General features: G+C 40.6%; 1 protein-coding gene across 7 annotated transcripts in view; it reads left to right on the forward strand.

Annotated features, from left to right (window-relative positions):
- Positions 1 to 18,656, forward strand: part of ppip5k2 (diphosphoinositol pentakisphosphate kinase 2) — a 109,407-nt gene that overhangs the window by 73,004 nt on the left and 17,747 nt on the right. For all 7 annotated transcript variants that reach the window (XM_067258731.1, XM_067258734.1, XM_067258735.1 and 4 more), the window contains exons 17-23: positions 2,087 to 2,269; positions 3,315 to 3,456; positions 5,677 to 5,900; positions 8,116 to 8,243; positions 8,335 to 8,449; positions 8,593 to 8,700; positions 8,773 to 8,889. In XM_067258731.1, the coding sequence (XP_067114832.1) occupies positions 2,087 to 2,269; positions 3,315 to 3,456; positions 5,677 to 5,900; positions 8,116 to 8,243; positions 8,335 to 8,449; positions 8,593 to 8,700; positions 8,773 to 8,889 (1,017 nt within the window). The remainder of the gene's footprint in view (positions 1 to 2,086; positions 2,270 to 3,314; positions 3,457 to 5,676; positions 5,901 to 8,115; positions 8,244 to 8,334; positions 8,450 to 8,592; positions 8,701 to 8,772; positions 8,890 to 18,656) is intronic.

Here is an 18,656-nt window from a genome sequence, read left to right on the forward strand (position 1 = left end):
GTATTGACATGAAATGGTTTGTTCCTGCCTTAGCATCACTGACGGTGTTTAGGTGCAGTCAGTAGACGCGCTAGTCGCCAGAAATAGTGATCACAATGTCGCCTAGTAAATATAAATCAGGTTTTCAAAAAAGGTCAGAGAGGAAAGCCAAAGGAGAGGTTTTCAATCTGTAACCCAGTTTTTCAGCAAAAAAGGTGGGTAGCCAGTAGTCTGTGGTATTAACCTGTTGGCTTGATGTCCATAGTGAAATAAGCTAGCTAGCTACAGACTAGTGTTAGCCTACATTTCATCAACATTTAATCAGTACAGGGAAACGTTTAGCAAGATATTCATATTAAATCATTGTCCCAACTCCCTCCCCCTTTTAGCAGACTTAACAACAGATGAGTCAGCAGCACCCCAGTCTCCCCATAACTGTACCCCTCCCTGTCCCAGTGAAGTAGGTGAGCAACATTGTGTTAACAACATGCCAGTTAACATAATTCCAGGGAGTCTGTGGGGATATCTGTCTCTCTTGCTCTTTTTACCATAACAAAAAAGAAAAAGAAATATTTATTAATTATTATTAACTAATTATTTTCTCACATAATGATCATTATGAAATTATAAAAAATAAACTACTGTCTGTACTGGATGATGGACAGTTGGAAACAGTGAGTAGCTTACCTCAGTCTGCATGTAAGTTACAGACAATATTAAAATAATCCAGTTTGATAAGTTCATTTAGATCAGGGTTCTCCAATCCTGGGCCTCGAGGGCCGCTGTCCTGCATGTTTTAGATGTTTCCCTGCTCCAGCACACCTGATTCAAATGAATGGTCATTACCTGGCTTCCACAGACCATTCATTTGAAACAGGTGTGCTGGAGCAAGGAAACATCTAAAACATGCAGGACAGCGAGGACCAGGATTGGAGAACCCTGATTTAGATTTAATTATGGCCGTTAAATGGCATCTATAGATACAGACTTTATTATTCCCATCACGAAGGGCAATTTATTTGAGAAGCTTGCCCACACACACACACCAAAAAATCTATTGGATCTAATGTATGTAATCAAGTGCCGGTGATACAGACCTGTACCTAATTTGGGTCAATGTTCTGTAGTGTTAGTGTCATTTATTGGTATATGGCATATGTTTATATATACTGTATATATCACAGTATATATGTATATATCACATGCATTGTGTACATCCTACAGAGCCAGGACCCTCTCAGGTAGAGCTAGAAGGAGGAAGAAGTGTGGAAGCACAGGAAGAAGGGAAAGAAAGTTACAGTGATGATGAGGATGAGAGATGCATGGTGGAAGAAGACAGAAGTCATAAAAAGGATGTTGACCCAGGTTTTTGGCCAGCAGATTTGACTGACAGGGACAGGGAGGCTTTTGTGAGGGCACTGGCCAGCAGAGATGATGATGAAATTCTGGGCATTGAAATTCTTAGGACAAGACAATGCAAAGCAACCTGGCATAACATAAGTACACATAACATGGATTACATCTATGATAAGCTCAAATATAGTAAACCTCCTAAGATACAAATAATATATTTGTACTAAACCTCTAAATACACATAATAACCTATACTAACCTCATAAACCTATACTAACCTAAGACAAGTGAAGTACAATAGTGCAGTATTGCTGAAAGTGCAACCAGTAGCTGAAAGTGACAGTGTGTAAAGTGACTAGTGAGAAGTGTATCAGTGTCCATATCAATGTCCATTCAGAAGGCTGATGGCCCTTGGAAGGAAACTATTGGGGTAAAAAGACTTAAGGATGGTACCCCTTGGTTTCAAGTAAGCTCCCGAAAACACTTGGTTTTAAGGGGTATGAACCCCTACCCCTTAGCCGTACCCCTCGATCAAAACGAGTATTGGGATAGCCCTTACTCTCACGTGAACGCGCAAAACTAAGGGGTATGGGTAAGGGGTAGGGGTAAGACAGAGAATTGGGATTCGGCCTTAGTCTCCCATAACCTTGAGTGAATGTCACTGAATGGCCTATTCACCAAACAACGTGGCAATAGAGCCAAATAAATGTGCATCAGATCTGGCAAATAAAAGATTGTTACAACTGGTCTGTAGGGTCTATTGGCTCTGGAGGGGGAGCTTACACCCATCCTGGTACAAATGGTGAAGAGTGCAAACATGAACGGCCTACTGGACAGCGATAGTGACTCGCTCAACAGTTGCCAGCAGAAGGTCAAGGCGCGGCTTCATGAGATCCTGCAGAGGGACAGGGACTTCACCGCTGAAGACTATGAGAAGGTCTGGAATGAGGAATACATTTTACATATATATCTCTCTAACAATGACAGGAATATGTGTGTGTGTGTGTGAACAAATTAGAATGGGTTTAGTGTCCCACGATCAACTGAAGAACCGGACACTCTGCAAAGTTAATATTTTGCAGGTGTCCTTTTTATAATCCAAGAGTGCAGCAGGCTACTGCGATTGAACTAATGTGACGCTCTGGATAAGAGCGTCTGCTAAATGACTAAATGTGATTAACATAGACATTCGCAATTAAATGAAACTAAGCGTAGTAAGGAAAATAGGGCCATTCTGTTTAGTTATTTAGAAGCGAATTCACTTTTACAAACGCTAATCAGCTGCTTTCAAATGGGCTGGCTAGCGAACAGAACGACTATATAAAGTGGATATACTTTCAGTATAGATCAGTGAATTTTGTCACATAAATTCATGTGGTTACTGAAGTCAAAACTGCTAGCACATTGCAAATGTACAAGTGCTGTATGGTGAATTAGGCCTACAATTATGACAACTGGCTCAACCATTGTGCATGTAATGACTTCTGTTATGAACTAAATGTTTAGATGTTTGTAGTGGTAAGACAATTTAACAGAGAACCAATATAGTAAATTTTGATCAACATAACATAAGCAATTTATAACATAGGAAACAGCAGACAAATAAAGGCTATATAATCATTTGCATGAATGTTGGCTACCACAGCACTGGCAATTTGACTAGAATAGATGTGGAGGTTGAACAAGTACTTCAGAGATGACAGAGAATTTCAATTGTGATCTGAGAAATATAGGTACCAAAACCACTGAGAAGTCATCACCAGCTGCATCATGGGCACTGCACTATCTATAATTCCAGAAATCTGTGTGTGTCACCGACTGCATCACGGGCGCTGTGCACTTGTATATATTTGCATGGCTCTTATTATATATTTATTATATTTATATTAAAGAAGTTCTGTACAGGCCCCTAGAATGTAGGACCCCATTTCTTCATGTTGTAAAATGTGTATGGCACTTGATAACTTCTGTTATCTCCCCAGCTTGCTCCAACCACCAGCACCTCTCTGGTCAAGTCCATGCAGATGATCAAGAATCCAGTAAAGACCTGTGACAAGGTCTACTCTCTCATCCAGAACCTCACTCTGCAGATCAGACAGAGAATGGAGGACCCAAAGTCAGCCGGTACAGTACATCCCTCAATAAAACCTTAGGAGAAAAGACTTACTGTCCTTAATTTTTTTTTTACTAGGTATGGGGGGAAACATTGATTCAGTTACGAATTGCGATTCTTGTAAATGACGATTTTTTAATCGCCACGCTACCTTCGTCCCTATAGTGTGGTCGAAAATACAGGTTTTCGTAATATGATTTACACGTTAGAGCCGAGGTAGGCTACACAATACCATCAAGACGTTTCTTTTCGGACACAGCCCTGCCCAAGATCTACAACGAGATCAAGATAGAAGTAAAGCTGAACGAGTTGCTCTGACGTGCGATACATGGACGTCGAGGGCCACTGAGTCATATGTAACAGTAACAGCCCATCACATAACTGATGAATGGTGTATGTCCTCTCACATTCTCCAGACTAGGGCTTTGCATTGCTATTCGTTATATTTAATGTACCTTTTATTTATTGTTTAAAAGTAGCCTAAGTTTGTGTGCATTTTATAGGGGCTATAAAATAATAGGGCACATTTTTATTTATTTTTTCTATTGGCTGCCCGGCAGTCATTAAGTTAATGTTTATATTTAGGAATTAAAACTTTAAGCAAATTTGACTGTGTTTTATTTGAAGGTATGATTCAACTGTTTTCCATGGTCCAGTGTTTAAAAAAACTTTTTTTAATATCAAATCACAATACTTACAGAATCGCAATACCCACAGAATCGCGACCTAAGTATCGTGATAGTATCGTATCGGGAGGTCCCTGACGATTCCCGTCCCTATTTTTTACAGTCTAGTGGTGTCATGTAAATCAACCCATACAATTGCCAGACATGTTGACCCATATCACTCCACTAATATACATAAAAAAATTTGGCTCTGAAACCCAACTATAATCCTTCATTAACGATGGTCAAAAGTTTAGCCTTTCAGAGGAATTTTCTGTGGAAAATCACAGTTTGAATGAGAACTCATGACTGCCAAAGTTTATAAAGTATTCTTACATCAGTGTTTCCCACAGAATATGATTATATTTCTGGCGGTAGGCAGGGGTGGAGTAGCATCCTACGTACTTCCGCTCAATTTTCATTTTACTTCTGTACTAGGTCTGGGAATTCGGCATATAAGTCGGTTTTCTTAAATCAACTTTTTGTTCAAACCTCTGTCCTTGTATCGGTTAGATATGAGTGTAGATAGGGACTTCAACAAGTATTTCTTCAAAGTATTTCAAGTGTATTTCTTCAAATAAACGCTGCAGCGTTTATTACATAACGTTCATTTTTGGTGCAGCGTTTATTCGAGGGCGGCGTTTAATTAGTAAGACAGATTTCGTGAATTGTAGCTGCAGTGCAGCCATAGACAACTTTGTTGCTGGCATTGTGACAAATGAATCATGCAGCTAAAAACGCAGGTTTCATTTACTACCGCTGACCTCCTTGTCTATTCTTTGTTTGTCTGAGTGCGGCAAATACCTTTCTCATTGGCTCTCAATTAGGTGTGCATTGGTAGTACAACTGTCTCAAATACAAGTGTTCTACATTGTGTAGAAATCTGAAGCGGCATGCCGAAACCTTCATACACGTGTAGCTTTCAAACAGAAAGCTGTGAAGAAAGTTATGTACATGTTTAATAAATACTGGGGTTGAATTTAAGCAATTAAATAAGTTTTCAGATTTGTTTGGTGCAGCGTTTATTCGAGGGCGACGTTTATTACACAACGTTTATTTTTGGTGCGGCGTTTATTCGAGGGCGGCGTTTATTCGCAGAAATACGGTAATACAAACAAGACATTTCTTTGCATTAATTTGAGCACTAAATCGTTTTTTGGAGCTTTACATAATATAAACGTTACGTTGGACTCATATTGTTATATTTGTCTAATGTATTTAACTATGAATATTATTATATTTAACTTGAATGTATCTTTTTTGGACACATTTGTGCAGAGAATTATGATCCTTATGTTTTTTTTGCCATGTTAAACAGTAAAAAAATATAAATAATAATAACAAATATATACATTTGTGGCGGTCAATTTATATAACAAATATATATATTTTTATTTTTTTACTGTTTAACATGACAAAATAAAACATTCGTATCATAATCAATGTATGGGAAACACATTTATAACAGGATTAAAATGACGTACAGTTACTGTAAGTGTACACATTTCCAAAAACATTCCAATTTTCAGCACATCCCTCTAACTTTCCTGCTTTTATACTGTCCAGACATCCAGCTTTACCACAGCGAAACCTTGGAGCTGATGCTGCGGCGCTGGGCCAAGCTGGAGAAAGACTTCAAGATGAAGAACGGACGCTACAACATCAGCAAGATCCCAGACATCTACGACTGCATTAAGTATGACGTTCAGCACAACAGCTCCCTAAAGTTGGACCACACCATGGAGATCTACCGCCTCTCAAAGGCCCTGGCTGACATCGTTATCCCACAGGTTAGTGGAATTGCATATCCATAAATGGAATGCAATAATTGCAGGGATAATTTGTTTGGAATTGGCAAGATTATTCTCTCGCCCCTGTGTAAATAAACTGTCAAATGGATAATTCTCTGGGCATTTTATATTTTTCATGTCACCTCAGGTGCATTTGGGTAGATTCAGCACATTTTGCAACAGAGTAAGTTATGGTTTTGTCAATAGGATGTGTCGGGAGGAATTTCTTACATTTGAAAGGAATCATAAACAATATGCAATTATTCTACCCACATGATGGATCCATGATTAATTTAGTTAATCAAATAGAAAGATACCTTAAAATTGGCAAGCTTTAGACAATGGTGTTAGACTATACATCAGTGTCTTTGCTGCTACCCCTGAGTCTTTGCGGATCCTTGTTCCTGGCCGATGTGTTACTTATGAGGGGAGAAGGACTGATATAAGGTACATACAGTTAGGTCCATAAGTATTTGGACATTGACACAATTTTCATCATTTTGGCTCTGCATACCACCACAATGGATTTGAAATGAAACAATCAAGATGTGCTTTAAGTGCAGACTTTCAGCTTTAATTTCAGGGTATCAACGGTGTAGGAATTACAATACATTTTATATGTGCCCCCCCCCCCTTTTTAAGGGACCAAAAGTAATTGGACAATTGGCTGCTCAGCTGTTCCATGGCCAGGTGTATGTTATTCCCTCATAAAGGGAGTTCGTTATTTCATTGACAAGGAGCAGATAAAAGGTCTAGAGTTCATTTCAAGTATGGTATTTGTGTTTGGAATCTGTTGCTGTCAACTCTCAATATGAAGTCCAAAGAGCTGTCACCCTCAGTGAAGCAAGCCATCGTTAGGCTGAAAAATCAAAACAAACCTATCAGAGAGATAGCAAAAACATTAGGTGTGGCCAAATCAACTGTTTGGTACATTCTTAAAAAGAAAGAACGCACTGGTGAGCTCAGCAACACCAAAAGACCCGGAAGACCACGGAAAACAACTGGATGGATGACAGAAGAATTCTTTCCCTGGTGAAGAAAAACTCCTTCACAACAGTTGTCCAGATCAAGAACACTCTCCAGGAGGTAGGCGTATCTGTGTCAAAGTCAACAATTAAGAGAAGACTTCACCAGAGTAAATACAGAGGGTTCACCACAAGATGTAAACCATTGGTGAGTCTCAAAAACAGGAAGACCAGATTAGAGTTTGCCAAAAAACATCTAAAAGAGCCTGTACAGTTCTGGAACAACATCCTATGGACAGATGAGACCAAGATCAACTTGTACCAGAATGATGGGAAGAGAAGAGTATGAAGAAGGGAAGGAACTGCTCATGATCCAAAGCATACCACCTCATCAGTGAAGCATGGTGGAGGTAGTGTTATGGCGTGGGCATGTATGGCTGCCAATGGAACTGGTTCCCTTGTATTTATCGATGATGTGACTGCTGACAAAAGCAGTAGGATGAATTCTGAATTGTTTCGGGCAACATTATCTGCTCAGATTCAGCCAAATGCTTCAGAACTCATAGGACGGCGCTTCACAGTGCAGATGGACAATGACCCGAAGCATACTGCGAAAGCAACCAAAGAGTTTTTTAAGGCAAAGAAGTGGAATGTTCTGCAATGGCCAAGTCAATCACCTGACCTAAATCCCAATTGAGCATGCATTTCACTTGCTAAAGACAAAACTGAAGGGAAAATGCCCCAAGAACAAGCAGGAACTGAAGACAGTTGCAGTAGAGGCCTGGCAGAGCATCACCAGGGACGAAACCCAGTGTCTGGTGATGTCTATGGGTTCCAGACTTCAGGCTGTCATTGACTGCAAAGGATTTGCAACCAATTATTAAAAGTGACAATTAGATTTATGATTGTTAGTTTGTCCAATTATTTTTTGTCCCTTAAAAAGGGGGGGGGCACATATAAAATGTGTTGCAATTCCTACACCGTTCACCTGATTTGGATGTAAATACCCTGAAATTAAAGCTGAAAGTCTGCACTTAAAGCACATCTTGATTGTTTCATTTCAAATCCATTGTGGTGGTATACAGAGCCAAAATGATGAAGTTTGTGTCAATGTCCAAATACTTATGGACCTAACTGTAAATGAATCACTAATTGTAATTGAGCGTAGTGGTCAGTTTGAAATGTTTATGTATTCCTTCAGTTGGCAATAGCTGTGACGCTTCTTAAAACAAATTCTTCCACCCAATAAGGAATACGGTATTTCCCAGCCTGAGAAACTGGATATTGCCCAAGGCTATTGCACTCCCCTTATTCGCAAGATCCGCTCTGACCTCCAGAGGACACAAGATGATGACACTGTCAACAAACTGCACCCAGTGTAAGAAAAACACACATACTTGTATTTGCTATGTTGGGACTGGCCCTGCCTTGTGGGCTTATGCTCATTTATACCCTCTGCATATACTCAGATACTCCCGTGGAGTAATGTCACCGGAGAGACATGTGCGGACGAGACTGTACTTCACCAGTGAGAGCCATGTTCACTCTCTGCTCTCCATCCTCCGCTATGGAGCCCTCTGTGACGTCAGTACTGAGCTGCAGCTACATTTTTCATCACAATTTGTGTGAAATACAATATGGTCAATCCTCAACAAATGATGACTCATATCTATTCCTTTTTGTACTGACATTTTTAAGAGATCAATTTGAGTTTTTTTCTCTTACAGGAGACCAAAGATGACCAATGGAAGAGAGCCATGGATTACCTCAAAGTCGTCAGTGAATTGAACTACATGACCCAGATTGTAATCATGCTTTACGAGGACCCTAACAAGGTAAGGTTGTAACCTCAGTGTGTGCTTGCATTTATTTGGAACACGGTGCTAAAGCAAGTCCTATAACTGCAGGACCCCTCGTCTGAGGAAAGATTCCATGTGGAGCTACATTTCAGTCCAGGGGCCAAGGGCTGTGAGGATGACAAGAACTTGCCCTCTGGCTTCGGCTACAGACCAGCATCTCGAGAGGTGAGGGTCAGTACTCTTCAGCGACAGCAAGCAGGAGTTGCTATTGGATATACAAGGTTCTTTGTTAGCATTCACCAGCCATGCAGTTGCAAATGCTGCTTCATTAGGCTGTTAAACAAATTGATGTATGACCCCAGTTACAGAGAATGTACTTACTGGATATACAGTGAGCCACAAAAATTCCTTGGACTGTGACACATACTTTGTCATGAAACCAGCGGCTACCGTATTTTACGGTAAATAAACTGCATCTTGTACAAGCCGCCCCTTACAAAAAATAAGTATACTTCAAGTTTATTTTGTAAGTATACTTAGTATAAAAAGTATACTATTATCATGTTACTTAACGTATACTAGCAGTGTACTTATTTATATACTATTTTTGTACTTATTTCTATACTATTTTTGTACTAAGTAAACTGAATTGGCCCATTTTTTTAGGTCATTTAGTACACTTTGAAGTACACTTATAGTGTATTTCAAGGTTTACTTTTGAATACTGTAAAGTAGCCTGTGTAGTGCACTTTCAGTTCATCAAGTATACTTCCTAAAGTACTTCAAAGTATACTTTGCAATACTTTCAAGTGCACTTTCAATTAATGTAAGTACTTCAAGAAGTAAACTTAATAAATTTAATTTTACTATTACTTACTAATATATTATAATGTTTAGGAGCCCCTCAAACGCCTCAGATTATAAGTCACTTAGCAAGAACGGGGGCCCTTGCAAAGTTACACTGCAGATTCTTAGCTGAAAGAAGCTATTCACTGCACAAGCGAATCCAGCTCTTCTTATGAAACGTAACATTCATTTAACTCATGGTTACAATCAGTGTTGTGCCTGAACACATTCATTGAACGAAAGTTCATGAACTCGTTCATAATTTTGGTGAACGTGAACTGAACATACTGTATTACTGCCTGATGAACGATACTGTGAACACGTTTATTCTGGTGTCTGTGAACTCCACATTCACTCTTTTTAATTTTGTTCAATAAGGTGCCAGATTTCTAGAGACTTCAAAGCGAAAAACACAGTTGACAGTACTGTATCCAGGGTTGCCCAATCAGTCAATCGCTGCGTGTGCTTTCTTTTACTGTCTATGCCTGGCAAGTGTGAGAGCGATGAAGTTGCGTAGAGGCCGAGACATTTCCATTGCAGACAGATAGAGATTTCAATCTGGCAACGGCAGCCACCAGTGTCGCACCGCCGCACCGTCTGTGGTTCTATATGGGCTGTGGAAATAATGTAGAAAAATTATAGCCCGCAACATATTGAAAAAAAGAACTGAACTTGTCGATCATTTTTTGGAGCTGTGAACTTAGTTAAAAATGTTGAGTTATGAACTAAAATTTGTGAACTATGAACTGAACTAGTTCATGTAGAAAGTGAACTTTCCCAACACTGGTTACAATGGTAAACCCCCACAACAATGACCACGCAACAAAACACTACATTCTAAACAGACACATTTAAAAAACTAAATTCATGAAGTTACATTTGTATTTCGAACAAACAGCAAACTTATCAGCACATTTTAACACTATTTACCGCCTTGCATCATGGGAATTGGCCAGCCAATGAGCCACGCTATCTTCATTTTTTCACGTCGTTATTTCGTTCTTCAGTAAGTTTGACATTATAACCTTCGAATGCATAATGCAACCCTTCTGTCTGCTTCTTTCTCAAGTAGCTTTTTAGTTTTTTCCATTAATACTGTAATTGATAATTATTAGTATAAGATTATAGGGCTTCAGAATGTTTTGGCAGTAATTAAGGTTTCAGCTTCAGTACCAAAAAAGATTCAATGTGCAATGCATAATAGATTTTCATAGACATGAATAATTAGAATGAGATGGATCTAAAAAATGTAACCTGTAATGTACTATTTTGACTGTTTTTGCTGTATAATAATAGAAAATGTACATCCGTCAGGTGGCTGAGTGGTTAGGGAATCGGGCTAGTAATCTGAAGGTTGTTCGTTCGATTCCCGGCTGTGTCAAATGACGTTGTGTCCTTGGGCAAGGCACTTCACCCTACTTGCCTCGGGGAGAATGTCCCTGTACTTACTCTAAGTCGCTCTGGATAAGAGCGTCTGCTAAATGAATAAATGTAAATGTAAATGTACATCCTACTCCAGAAGAAATGTATACCATTTTCTGTTTCTAAGCATACTTCTTAAAAGTATATCAAAAGTGAACTATTTTCTAAGCATACTTAAAATTATATCAAAAGTGAACTATTTTCTAAGTATACTTCTTAAAAGTATATCAAGAGTGAACTAAAAGTGTACTATCCATATTTTTGTATACTTATAGTATACTTTAATATACTTCTTTATTGTAAGGGACACCCCCTCAGAATGAGCACTTTGTGTTTGTAAATCAGAGTACAAGCCGCACTTATTAAAAAACAATGTTACCGTTGCGTGGCCCAATGCTGACTTACAGTACGTTCACACTGCAGCGGCGCGAATCGCTTGCCATCGCTCGCCTTCCCACAGTTCACCACGCTCGGGGGCGTTTCAAACATATTAATGTAGAATGTAGTTCTCTAAAGTCACTGTTGTAGTTGTCATGGCCAAGTGTGCAGACTTGGGTTTACATACTCGCAACATCGATCAAAATACAACTTGTATACAAAATACAAAACTGTTTAATAGACATACACGTTGACATGTGTAAAAAACGTTTCATTATATTACTCAGTCTCTGCTAATCTGTCGATACGATAGGGAGTTCCAGCCAGGCTAGCTAGCTAGCTACAGTAGTTACCACAGAACGAAGTTACGTTATGTGACTAGACTGAATTTGAAAGTACAAGCACCAACAACTTCGGCAACCTTGCGCCATGCATCGTTTTTTTTATTAACATCTCTATACGATAACAGCTATGTATCGTACAGGACTGGGTAAGCAGCCACACAAACAATTAGTTTCTCCTCCACCTTGAAACCTAGAAAGCTAGAAATGTTAACCATGGTTGCTACGTTACGCCTGGGAAACACTGCCTGCGAAGCGCCTGGACGCGCCGCGCAGCTCCACAATCGGCTACGATCGGCTACGACTGAGCAAAATCTGTCACACCAGACGCGCATTTCTCCGCGCCGGTCACTAAGCCTTTCAGCTACTCTGAGCTTTCCTTTACACTGACATGGTACATAAACATGGCATTGGCTATATCCCAGCATTGATCCTTATCTGCGTTGTCCTTGTAAAATTGTTGCTGACATACAACAACTCCCTGTGCTTTTCAACTTCGAGAATTCATTTGATGCTGATTTTAGAAATCGACTTTGGGGTTCTCTCTCGGTAGGCTATGTTTGCGTGTGTGTTGTGTGCAACGCGTGACAACTCGTTTCTCTCAAACAAACAAAACATCCACGGGCATGCCAGCTCAACGGATCAATCCGTTTATTTTCATTAGTTTTTATCAGGGTAACCACATGTAAAGGACGTTCGTTACCAACATTGTGTAATTATAAAGTCTACAACTTTACAAATGTTCACCGTAGTCTACAATTAATGGAGTAAAATCTTAAAAATCTTTTTTTATTCTAATATATCAACTAATATGGTGTATTTCATCATCCTGCAGCCGATTTCGCAAGCGTCGCACGAAAAAATTAGACCAGCTGCCGAAACGATCGCTGCAGATCGCAGGCAATCGCGGCGCTTCGCAGCCAGTGTGGTCGGTCCCATTTGATAACATGGGCGCCGAAAGAAAAAAGAGGCGCTTCCAGGCGCGTCACCGCAGATTGCAGGTAGTGTGTCCCAGGCGTTACGAGAAACAAGTAAACACTCCGATTGGCCATCGCTAGCGAAAATCGCTCTTTGTGCATATAGTTGAGAAATTTTCAACTCGATCGCGTCGCTACCCACAATGCACCACACAAGCGATTCGCCTGGCTCCATAGCTAATGAATTGAAAACGTTTTGTCGCTCGCATCGCGCCGCTGCAGTGTGAACGCACTGTAATGATCACTTGTACGTTGATGCTATGGCGGCAGACAGCTTGGATGGCTGTCTAACTAGACAACATTCCCAATCAGGGTGAACACTCAAATTATCTAAACTATAGACCATAGCATTACACATATCAAAACAGAACGAACACAACAATAGAACTCCAAACAATGCTTATTTAACTAAGCTAATGCCCTTAACTTAGTAGCTTTTCAGCTTGCCGCCGGGCATTCTTGGTACCAAGAGCAATGCACGAGTATAGGCGATCTTATAGCATTGTGTAACACACTTCGGTTGTGGATAGTATCTCCAGAAATAAATCCAAGTCACTCATTTAGTGGCAGAATCCATTGTTATGTCAAAAATTATTTAGATATATTATAAGTTTAGCTAGCTTGCAAATCCTGAGGATAGCCTTCTGTTGCACAAGGGTGTTTTGACCCTCGGGAGTTGCCGTAGGCTTGATGCTGAAAGCATTACGTGAAATCAGTGAGGGCTGTTCGAATGGCAATGTCAAGAAGAGCAGTGGTAAAATACAAGTTATGAAAAGAGACCGCGTTCGTGTATTATTGTCCACACTATCATATACAATTATATCTAAAACGAACTTACAAAGAGCTTGGTTAGACTACCAAACTTGAATTAGTAATGTTGTTAGCAATGCTAGCGTTATTTTGCTAGCTAGCCTAGCCTATAGCATTTCACTGGGTTTGCAGCTGTTTGATTAACTGAAATTATTATGAAATGTTATGTTCTACTAGCCATTTGCCTACTTTAGCAAGTCACTGTATTTCCAAGCCCTGTTAGTGTAACTGAGAAAACAGTAAATAATTCCTCTTTCAAGTAATAAGCCCCCGTTCAAGTGTTGAGCATAAAATTAGCTGCACGGTCAGTAGAGATCTTGAAAGAAGCCACTTTTTTGTTCTAAAACCGGACTATAAGCCGCTTGTACGTGTAACTGTAAAATCGGAGTACAAGCCGCTTCTTATTTTCCGTAAAATACGGTATGTTGGTTTGCATGTCAAACTACAAAACCTAGTCTGTATAAAACTGTACAATAATAATTAATTGAAACACTGCATCTACAGCAATGCACAAAATCACAAAATAATCGAAATTTCCATTATATTGCACTGTATATTGTAAATAGACATCTCGCTAATAATGCCAGGAATCTCTGTGTGTATGAATTAGAATGGGTTTAGTTTCCAACGAGTAGCTCGAGAACCGGGCACTCTGCAAAGTTCATATTTCGCAGGTGTCCATTTTATAATCCAACGTGTGCAATGCCACAATTGACGTTGTTTGGATAAGCATTGACATTTTCAAAAAATCATTTGATTCGGTTTTGCTCTCAACTCTCAGCCATGTTGAGTTGACTGAGCTGCACTAAGATAGCTCTCGCAAGCCAAAACGATATCGATATAGCGAGCCAGAAACAGACTTCCGACAGAAACAATATTATTTATGGTAGTGCGATACAGAAAATCCAAGACAATTTTGCTGATGAAATCCTGGCTAGCTAGAGAAAAAAGAAAAAACAAATATTTTAAGTGGATGGTTTATTTCAGTAGGTATAGCTGGAAGGTTTTTAGCTACAATTAGTTTGCAGTGCTGCTTTTTCAAAGTAGCCTTTATGGATGAAATGCTGGCTAGCTAACAAAATGACAATATAAAGTGTCAGTATAGATCAGGGAATTCTGTTGCAGAATTCACTGGTGTTTACTGATGTCAAAACTACCTGCACATTGCAAATGTCTCAACACCAAAATTAACTTCGAAATTATAATCACCAGCGTGTATCACAGACATAAGGGCACTATTCCTACCACTTTAGCTTCCTTGGTCGGTTTCTTAACCATTTACATTTATGCATTTAGCAGACGCTTTTATCCAAAGCGACTTCCAAGAGAGAGCTTTACAAAAGAGCATAGGTCACTGATCATAACAACAAGATAGCCACAAACATTGCGAGCAGCCAAAACATGAAGCATACATTGTGGAAAACCAAATAAGTGTCAAAGGGAAGAACCATAAGAGCATGCAGTTAAACAAGTTACAATTGAACAACATGAAACTCCCCACAAGAGTGCAAGAGTGTACCTGTAGAAAGGTCCAGCAGAATGATGACGGATGACCTCGAAGCCGCTCTGGCAGACTGGAGGGCAGTGGTGACTGACAGGAGGGCAGTTTCTGTGGAGTGGAAGCCCGAGTCTTGAAGCCCGATTGGTTGGGGTCAAGCAGGTTGTTCTGAGAGAGGAAGTTTGACAGTTGGTTAGATACAGCGCGTTCAATTGTTTTAGAAAAGAAGGGTAGTAGTGATACCGGTCTGTAGTTCTGGAGGACAGCTGGGTTACTGGAGGGTTTTTTGAGTAGAGGGCTAACTCTGGCCTGTTTGAAGGCAGAGGGAAAAGTGCCGGAAGTAAGAGAAGAGTTAAGGACATGGAGAAGAAAAGTTATGATGGAGGGAGAGATGGTTTGAAAGAGAGGGGAGGGGACTGGATCAAGGGGACAGGAGGTGGGGCGATGAGAGAGAATGAGGTCAGAGATCTCTGCCTCGGACAGGGGAGACAAAGCGTTTAGACATTTAGTTTGGTCAGTCATAGAGGGTGAGTGGGTAGGAAAGGTGGGTTCAGGGAACCGACTGCTAATGTCAGCAACTTGTTTTCTCAAAGAAGGAGGAGAAGTCGTCTGCTGTCAGGGTGGAGGTGGGTTAAGAAGGGTGGAGAAGGTAGAGAAAAGTTTGTGAGGGTTTGTGGCAGAGTTAGTTTTGTTCAGGAAGTAGTGGGTTTCAGTTTTGCGGGCAGAGAAGGATTTGAGGAAGGAGTGATACTTATCGAGGTCCAGACCGTCTTTGGACTTGCGCCATCTCCTCTCAGCTGCCCGAAGGATGGACCATGCTTCACGAGTCACATCCGTGAGCCACGGGCAGGAGGGAGAAGATCGCGCAGGCCTGGTTGACAGGGGACAGAGAGTGTCGAGTGATGCAGTTAGTGTGGATAACAGGGTGTTGGTGGCAGTGTCAGTGGGGTGGCACATAAACTCGTCAATGGGAGGGAGGGAAGATGTTACAATGGAGGAGAAATGGGAGGGGGATAGGGAGCGGAGGTTGCGGCGGAAAGTTACAAAGGGAGGGGAGGTAGGAGGAGTTGGGGGGAGAGAGACAGAGAATTGGATGAAGGAGTGATCAAAAATGTGTAGTCGGGTTACAGAGGTTAAGTCAGTGATACAGGTACGTGTCAGGATGAGGTCGAGCTGTTTTCCTGCCTTGTGGGTCGCAGGTGTGTTCAGCAGCTTCAGGTCGAAGGAAGTCAGAAGAGACTTGAAGTCGACGGCCTGCGTTCCTTCGAGGTGGATGTTGAAGTCCCCAAGGAGTATCATTGGTGTTCCATCATCCGGGAGGACGCTGAGGAGCATGTCCAGCTCCTCCACAAAGTCGGCTAGCGGCCCTGGTGGGCGGTAGAGGACAACTAAAAATGCTTTGATAGGATCAGTTAGCATCACATAATGGTGTTCAAATGATTTGGCAGTAACAGAGAGTGGGGTGGATGTGTATTTAATATGTGGGGAAAGGAGCAAACCTGTCCCACCACCTCGCCCGGTTGAGCGGGGTGAGTGAGAGAACGAGTGGTTGACGGAGAGAGCAGCTGGAGTTGCAGTGTTCTCTGCAACTTTTAAGGCTGGGGTACTCAATAGACTGTGTTGCCGGTGGGGAGCACAAAACCGATGTGTTTAATCAATGAGACGGTTGCCCTTGTCAAAAGTGGTAACGTGAAACGTCACTAAACGATACAAAGCATAGACACTTTGAACAAAATTACCCCCAGAACTAGGGCTGGGCGATATGGGTAAAACATTATCGATATAGATCTTTATATTTCCATTAGTGGTGGGCCGTTAACGCGCGTTGACGCGCTGCGAGTCTTATCTATAAAAAAAATATTGCGGTTAATCTATTCTCAAAGTTGGGTTGGGAGCTGGGTCTATACTACGCAAGCTATGATGACTTTCACCTTGATATTTTAGCGCGGATGTATACCTAGCCGAATTGCACTGTAGGGGGCGAGAACCAAACTTCGAACCTGTGTGTATGCCTTGTGTATGAAATTATCACATCAAACATGGATGCAGCTATGAAGCCGCCTGGTTTGCTTCAGGGAAAATGAATTTTTAAGAAGCTTCCCAATGGAAACCTCGACAAGACTAAGGTTGTTTGCACCTTGTGCTATGCGGAATTACTTTACTGTAGGAGTTTTTCCAGTCTCAAATACCACCTAAACGCAAAGCATCCCTTAGCTAATGCGGAAGATGCCGGGCCAAGCACTGATGTAGGCCAGGGGAAGAGTCGTTGTCAAACTACGATGTTTGAGTGCAACCGAGGCAAGCCCATCAGCACAGCTCTATCAGCCAAGCTAACTAATCTAATAAACAGTTAATAAACACAAGTACATCTTATTGAACATAATTTATTTTCATCACCAATTATCATAGTAGAACAGCTTTCTCAAGCAGTTTGTGATGGATTTTGGAAACAGGAGATGAGCCCCTGGTCTAATGCGCCACCTGGCTTGAGAAACACGTTCTCAAAGACTTACTTTTAGTCATTATTTGCGTAGCACACATATTCTGAATGCCTTCGGCGGAACTCAAATGAGCCATTTTAATCTAGATTAATCTATATTAAAGCCAAGATTACAGTGAGATTAATCTAGATTATTTATTTTTTATCTATGCCCACCACTAATTTCCATTCGATAACGATAATTAAGACGACAGACCACAGATCCGTAGTAGTAGCAAAAAAAGTATCTTCCTCAACTTTTTCCCAACACTGAAAAAGGTTTAGGCAGCACGGTGTGAGAGAAATGTTTGCGGCCAGGGAGCACGTCCCTGGGGTCAAGCAACTTAAGGTTTTTAAAATCTTGCTTTTTATCAATACCTTGGCACAAACTCACACTTTCTGCATGTTCCAACAAGTGATTTTGCTTCAGGTGGTGAAAAAGGTTTGTCGTATTACCAGACTTGGTAGCCACTGTTTACTACACAATTTGCACCGAACATTGTCTTCTTTGTCGTATTACAAAAAGCCAAACCACTTCCAAATAACTGAAGAAGACCAACCATTTTTATAAATAATTTCTTCATTGGAAGTTGCTCCCTCGCCATAGCTATCGCTGGCACTGTTTTCGGCAATAAGACAAATTTTCCGCGGTTAACATTAGCTACTCCACTTGAGGTGCTCAGTATATTTTAGTGCACATAGGCTACCATTTCTCCGCAACTTCCTGCTGTTCTTAATTATCCTCTATTGACATTATCGATATTATTGAAAATGAATTAATGTTACGATAAGTTTATTGAGGGAAGTCATTACTTCGATCAATCGATGTAAAAAAAATATCGCCCAGCCCTACACAGAACTCTGAGGTAAGGGCCAGAAAAATAAACCATCACCTTTTGAGTTTCTAATTGAGTACCCTGTTTTAAGGAGTAGCGTCACAAATATGTGATGTATGGCTTCAGAATGTACTAAATAGAAGGCTAACAAGTAACACTAACATGGTAGTAGCGTTGCTATCCGTTTCGGGAAAATAACTCACTCGACTAGGGTTAAGAGCATTGGCAATATGTTTAAAATAATGAGAAATTGCTTTTATGACGTGCGTAAGTGTCTAGAATAGATGATGTAGAGGTTGAACAAGTACTTCAGAGATGAAAGAGAATCTCAATTGTGATCTGAGAAATATACCAAAGCCACTGAGAACTGTCATTACTAGTTGCATCACGGGCAATCTATAATTT

The sequence above is a fragment of the Osmerus mordax genome, chromosome 20, assembly GCF_038355195.1.
Source record: "Osmerus mordax isolate fOsmMor3 chromosome 20, fOsmMor3.pri, whole genome shotgun sequence".
Taxonomy (NCBI): domain Eukaryota; kingdom Metazoa; phylum Chordata; class Actinopteri; order Osmeriformes; family Osmeridae; genus Osmerus; species Osmerus mordax.